The following is a 7174-nucleotide window of genomic DNA, read 5'->3' as shown; positions in this document are numbered from 1 at the left end:
TAGTATGTGTCACAAACTGCAATATTTAGTTTATTTATTTGTGTTCTTGCTTATTGTATTCCCCTAGAGCTGGGATTCACCTGGTATGAAATAGCATGTCCATTCCAATTATTTATGGCTGCTACTCCTGATCTCACCCATTGGAATATAAATTTAAAATAGACAGGGACCACATCTATCTTATTCACCATTGTAATCCCAGAACCTATCAAAATGCACCTAGTAGATCCTTAAATTTTTTTAATGAATAAATAAGTAAATAAAACCAACAACAGTCATCAAGAGAGATTGTATAACTTATCCTCTGAATGCTGCTACTAACTCACTAACACAAAATTAAGAAAGCAAGAACCTGATTCAAAAGCATAAGCAAAATTTTTGAAGAATACAGATGAGAAAAAATTCTCAGACACCAGGGTAGAAGACCTATTCCTACTTCATTTTCCTTAGTGAATGTTAAGATCATAAATCAAAAAAATTAGTAGAACACAAATGGCCCTATCAGAATCTCATCATGTGACTTTTAATTAGATTTCAAGAGCAGTGGGGTTCCACTGGAACTCACAGGTTTCTCTGCATTTAAAGCTGAATAGGATAATAGCCATCTAGTTGAGTTGCCTCGAATTGTAGCTGAGCTACCGACTCTGAAGCTAAGCCAGTGAAGGTCAAGGGTGCGATATAAACACCAGATAGAGTCATTTCACTGATGGCCCCAATTCTTCACTCACCACCTTCTGCTCTGTTCCACCCCTTGATGCAGAGCTCAGCCATGTGACTTCCTCTGGCAAATGGGATGTTAGCAAATAGGATGCAAGCAGAGGTTTGAAAAGTGCCTGCACATTGAGACTTGCTCTCCTGCTGCTTTTGCTCCTTCACCATGGCCATGAGTGCATGGTACCAATGTGCTGGAGGAGAAGATACAGGGAGCAGAGACCCCATTCCTCATTGCAGCTGAGGCTATCCTATATTAGCCTACAGTAGCCAACCCCCAGAGTGAGTTCATCCGAGATCTACCAGCTGCCCTGAAACTGACCACGGATGCCTAAGCGAGCACAACCAAGATCACTGCATCATGACCTGTAGATTTGCACCACTTGGTTTTAGAGAGGTTTGGTTTGTAGCATTATTGTACTAACTAATACCTAACTAATTCCTTGTATAAAGGAATAAAGCTCAACTCACAGAAAAACAAATATTAAAACGCAGACATGATTTTTCCTTATTGAAATAGGAAGTATTTTTAGTTAAATGATTTGGTTTCTCTACAACCACAGCACACTGTTCCTCCAGCCATACCCAAGCCACTGGGGTTGAGCAGGCCTGGGCGGGATGCACTTAGAGAAGAGACATGCAGGACACCAGCAGACCCAGCAGCACAGTGGCAGATGTCACCCTTCCAGCACTGTCCGAGTCCCAATGTTTTGCATACACATCATCCAGGACCGACAGCACAGCCTCCATGGTCTCCTCACAAGTGGGCTGGATCTGAGCTTCTGGCAGAACAAACCCGTATGTTCCACTGTCCCTCAGCTCAAACGTATATGAGAAGGGAATCCCAATGTCTCGGGCCCAGTCTCTTGAAGACCCTGATGAGGCATCTACAGGTGAAAACATGAAGGCAGAGGTAGAAGTCGCACTTTGAAAGAACAGATTCCTATAGCCTTTTCAGGAACTAAAGGTTCACTTAGGTAAAATAAAGAAGCTGTTTTAGATCAGGGTCTCAGGAATAGCTGTCTTCTCTTTCTCCTTGGTTGTAAGCCTCTGCAGGGCGGGAACCACATCTTATTTAGTGTCTCTGTCCCCCATCATACCTGACACTGTGTCTAGCACATGGGGAGGTTTGGCTAAAGTTTCTCAGCTGAGTCACTGACTTGGCAACCTAATATTGCCTGGCAAGAGTGAACTGAGTCATATAAAGAAAGGAACAGAAACAAAATGACCCACAAGAAAAATATTATACAAGTATTTAGAGGGGGGCTTATGGAGGGTGGAGAAGGTGGAGGTTGGGGTTGGGAGAAATAGCGCGCTCTCCTTTCAACTAAATTCTTGTCTTTAGGTATTTTTCTCCAGGGCTTTCTTAGCTTGATGGGTCCTCTGGGAACTGAATTGACTGACCAAAGGTCAGTGGACAATGTCCTTCCTGTTACCTCCTGTGCCTTCTAGCTTGCCAGCTCTTTTTAACTGAAGCCAGGGGAAGTTCTGGTCTGAGCCAGCGCATTAATTCTTTTTCTTTTAGTTCATACCTTATCCCTAGAGAGTATAATTCTGAATTTGTACAGACTCCCTTTTATCCTTGGTCATTTTGATTTGTACAACTCCCTGTTGATCCCAGGAACTCTTCTGTTCCTCTCCCACCTATCTCACCACCCAAAGTCCACTGACTTCTTTTGTGCCTTAGATACTATTGAAGAGGCAAAAAAAGATACTTACATAAAATATCTGCACTCGATCCAACTCTATAATTGGTTCCATACTTTGCTTTCAATGCATTTGCTGCCTTCTGTCCAACTTGAATCTGTAGGTGGGAAATGCAGAGACAGATATCTGGTGTTTAAAATAAATCCAACAATCCAAGCGTTTGGTGTTTTGTCCAGATTCATCTCCAGAGTTTTAGGCCACCTTTCCAACTTCCCATTGGACGTCTACATCTAGGTAGCCTGCTGGTACCTCAGATTCAACACGCTCAAATCCATTTTCACCATCTATCCCGCTAATAAGGCTGCTCTGACTTTCATATTTCTGGGCTTGCATGCTCTACCAAACACACATGTAGAATTCTGCAGGCATCTCTGATATTCCATCTCTAAAACAGTTGCCAAGTTGCATTTCCAGTGTCATCATTCTATGTCGGACTCTACCTCTGAAATGGTCTGTGGCATCTTTTTTTTTTTTTTTTTTTTTGAGATGGAGTCTCATTCTGTCGCCCAGGCTGGAGTACAGTGGCACAATCTTGGCTCACCGCAACCTCCGCCACCCGGGTTCAAGCGATTCTCCTCCTGCAGCCTCCCAAGTAGCTGGGATTACAAGTGCCTGCCACCGCACCCAGCTAATTTTTGTGGTTTTTTAGTAGAGATAGGGTTTCACCATCTTGTCCAGGCTAGTCTTGAACTCCTGACCTCATGATCCACCAGTCTCGGCCTCCCAAAGTGCTGGGATTACAGGCGTGAGCCACCGTGCCTGGCTGTCTGTGGCATCTTCTAATAGATTTCCATTCCTCTCACCAATCCTTCTTTCAAGTTCTCCCACCTGGCTTCCAGATGAAATTTTGTAGCATACAGCTATGATCAGGATCCTGTGGAAAAGTCTTCAAGAGCTCCTGGTTGCTCACTGAATTAAGTACAAACTTCTCAGCCTAGTTTTTGAGATCCTCTCCAATATGACTCTACCCCACCTTCCCAAAACCACATTTTGTCATCCCCCCAGATGATAGTCAAAAACTCGTTTTCCTACCATTCCTCATCCTTGCCCCATATTCCTCAGCCTCTATCTTTCCTCAGGATGTTTCCTCCACATGGAATCCCTACCTCTTTTCTCTGCTATTGAAATTCTGCCCAGCCTCAAAGGACTTTTTCAAATGCCAACTTCTCCAAGAGGCCTTACCTGATCCCTACAACTGGATTCTATTTCTTCCCACTTTGAACCCCCATAGCCCTTTCTTCATATCTCTCTCTGACTCCCCTCTTTGTTTTCCTTATAGTGTTTATCTCTCATAGTATTTCAGAGCTGGAAGTCATACCCGTCCCCACACCTACCACCACTTCACCTCTGCAGCCCCTTTCCTGAGATCAGAGTCACGTTAGTGAGGCCCAAGTCTACTGGCTGGGCTCATTGACCTTCTGATGCATCTCTTCTAGGTTTGCCGACAGACCCTCTAGGTATTCCCTAGCCTAGACATGTGTGTTCTACCCGTCAGATGGAATATCCCACTGCTTCCCGTGATAGTCTCCCTCCCTGCCTGTACTGTGATCCACCATAGCTTTACCCCTCAGGGCTGACTGACTGCACTCCAGGTGCACCAGCTCCCTGGATACCTGACTAGGGACAGGCCTCATTTTAGATTCTCTTTCTCCCAGCTCTGTATTGTCCAGCTGAATCCTGAGATGTTGCAGAGTAGTGCTTGTCTAGAGAGGAAACTGGCCAAGCGAAATTCAAAAGGAACAATATTTCTGTTGGCAAAAAGGCAATAAGGATGTTGGGGGGATCATACTGGACGGTTGTGGGCAGTGTTCTTAGGCACTTGAGGCTTTCTGTGTATGACTAAGATCAGAGAAAAAACACTCTGTCAGACATACTTGCAAGTCACTTGCTCTCTCTCCACTCACTAAGAATGCCATTTGGCCATTCACCTTCTCCCTCACTTCCTAAAAAGGGATTCTGAGTCTGCCTCAGTTCCTGGGTTTGTGTTATCCAGAATTGAGATAATGGGTAGGGAGAGGCTAAAAAAGCTGGTTTAATCATTTACACTGGGAGGAGGTCCAAGAACGGTCTGCTGGAGAGAGAAATTCTGGTAAGGAAATGAGAGTGAGGGGTGGGCAGGATTCAGGGTAGCTGCTGTATGTAATGAAGTTGAGAGAAGGGGCCTGGGAAAAGCATTGTGATTTACCAACCACATTCCCTTCTGAAGTTCTTTAAGAGTCTCTAGCAGAGATACGAATTGCTTTTAATTATTTTTAATTCCCATGTGGGGTGTTTGTGTGTGTGTGTGTGTGTGTGTGTGTGTGTGTGTGTGTTTTAATGGAACACCATGCTAACTGGTCCATGTGAGGCCTTACCTTTCATTTGAGATATATGCATCAGACCCAGACTATACTTGCCAACCAAATGGTTCCTTGCTTTTTTTTTCTCTTTCCTGCAGCTCACCCTTGACAACAATTTTTTTTTTCTCATTGCCAGCCATCATTTATTTTATCTGACATCATTCCCTTTCCTCAAATCCTGGCTGTGGAGTAGGAAATAGTCTTTCCAGTTTACCCTTCTTTGTTGATAAAATAACTTCTGAGTTCTATTTTAATAATTCCATGAGGAATTACTATGGAGAAGCGGAGAGGAGTAAGAGATAGATATGAGAGGCATTCAGTTGTGATCCTCAGCTTAGCTATTTGGGCCCTTCTGAGAAGATAAAATGGAAATCCCCTAGACTTCTGAATCCAACTTCTGTCTCTGGAGGTGGAACTCCTGATTGTACTTCTCTCTCCTGACACTACATTGCAAGGCTATGATAGAGCCAATTTCTTTGCTGCCCTTTTTTTCTCAGCTTACAGGTACTTCCTAATAAAAATAATAAAAACTCATTTGCCAATAGTACATAATATACATTTCTAAAAACCTCTGGCCTGCTTAACAACTCCTTCTCTGGGCCCAGAGAATTTCCTGTAAGCATATATTCAGAGGCAGGCCCACAGAATGGTTGAATAAAGCCCTGGTCTGGTAGGGGTGGTGGCAACAGAGCTTGGGATGGAGTACAGAGGCTGATCCGAAGAGAATTCAAATGGAAAGAATGTAAGCATGTAAAACATTAAAATTCTTATAGCTCTTCTAATTTCCAGAGCAGTTTAGAAAGAGTCTATATATAGTTATGTTTCTCCTACATAGTGATTGCCAAGCTGTCTATCACGTAGTATAATATTTACCATGATTTCTATAAACTTTTGGTTTTGTAAATAATAAAGATTAATTACTAGTCTCTGTTGCTTGTAAATAGTACTAGAAATGGAAATCTCCTTGGAGCAGTTGGCTTGATTCTGTGTCTTTGTGCACTCTATCAAAGCTTGCCCCCAAGAACCTAAAAACACTGCTAAGTAGCTTCAATAAGGTAGACATGTGGTAGTGAAATATTCACAGTCTTTTTATTGAAAAGGCTTGGAGATGACTGTTTATGTGAACTCTTCAGCACCTGAGACTGTAAGAGACACAGAATTGAAGCCATCTTTCTCAATTTGATTTACTGTTTTCTGTATATAGTGCTATGAAGTTGCTAGTTATTCCCTTCTTAGAGTTACTGTCCGGCAGTGGTGGTGCCATTGCCTCAGGTCCCTCCTGCTGTCTTGCTCCTTCTAGCCTCTGGCCACAGCACAGGGCTCTAACCAGACAGTCAATCAGCAGTAGGAGACCCTCCAACCTTTGAATACAAACTTGCAAAATGGTCACATAGTATCTGTTTTCCTGAACCAATTAGAGAATGAAGTACCCAAGAAACCTACTGGAATATACTAGCCTCCTTTTTCTGTTGGTGGAAGACCCCTTTCCATCAAACATCTCTAATTACCTGTCTTTGGAGATTCATTTGTGTTTGTCACAGACCCCTTTAAGCAGAAGGCAGGAATCTACAACAAATATCCCCAAAACTGGGAAAAAGGGAGCATTCTGGGCTTCTTGACTGAAATATCTGCTTCTGTATATTTCTTTATTGAAGAAATAGAACTTCCAGTTCTCACAAATGAGAAGGAAATAGCGCATAGTTGACTGGGAATCTAGCTGATAGACTCCTAGAAGTTGCACACCCTTTCTGAGCAGAGAGAGGCAGTGTGAGGTAGTGGGATGATGAATGTGTCCTCTGGAGTCTAAAGACATGAGTTCCAGCCTGGGCCCCACCACTTTCTATTTATAGAGTTCTGAAGATAAAGTTAACTCAGAGTTTCAATTTCTATACTCCAAAGTGAATGTAATATATTATCATGAGGGTCAAAGGAGATAATAGCTATAAATCTCTCTGTAAATTGTAAAGATCTAGGCAGATGTTAGTTATTTCCACGTGTTACAAAATGATCATGCAGTACAAGTGTTCCTGGACCAAGAAAAGAAAGAATAATTGCAAGAAAGGTACTTGAGTATTGTTGGATATTTTTGAGTGTTGGGAGAAGGGCTCCCTCCAACATAGGTCTATAGTAGTTTTTCTTTTAGTGTTCAGGCCTTGTGTCTTCCGGGTTGTGCTCCAGAGGGAGATGTGCAAGAGGTGTAACCTAACCAAGAGGTCATCAGGCCTCTGTGATATTAAGAACAGGGCAAGCTTAGCCCCACTCCTTCTCAGCATTTGCATATAAAGAGGAGCATGTTTTTTTAAAAAATAAAAAGATAAACAGAAAATAACAAGTGTTGGCAAGAATGTGGAGAAACCCTTAGGTACTGTTGGTGGGAATATCAAATGGAGCAGCCTCTATAAAAAACAGTATGCTGG

The 7174-nt window shown here is 42.7% G+C and overlaps 1 protein-coding gene across 1 annotated transcript in view; it reads right to left on the bottom strand.

Moving 5' to 3' along the window:
• Positions 1–1297: 1297 nt before the first annotated feature.
• LOC105468015 (carboxypeptidase O) overlaps positions 1298–7174 on the bottom strand; it is a 30083-nt gene continuing 24206 nt past the window's right edge. Inside the window, exons 8-9 of the mRNA XM_011717897.2 lie at positions 2431–2515; positions 1298–1598 (exon numbers count right to left, since the gene is read on the bottom strand). Of these exons, the coding sequence (XP_011716199.2) occupies positions 1336–1598; positions 2431–2515 (348 nt within the window). The 3' untranslated portion in view covers positions 1298–1335. The remainder of the gene's footprint in view (positions 1599–2430; positions 2516–7174) is intronic.

Source organism: Macaca nemestrina, chromosome 11 (assembly GCF_043159975.1).
Source record: "Macaca nemestrina isolate mMacNem1 chromosome 11, mMacNem.hap1, whole genome shotgun sequence".
Classification (NCBI taxonomy): Eukaryota; Metazoa; Chordata; class Mammalia; order Primates; family Cercopithecidae; genus Macaca; species Macaca nemestrina.
The sequence above is the reverse complement of the archived record's forward strand: the minus strand, read 5'-3'. Positions and strand labels throughout refer to the sequence as shown.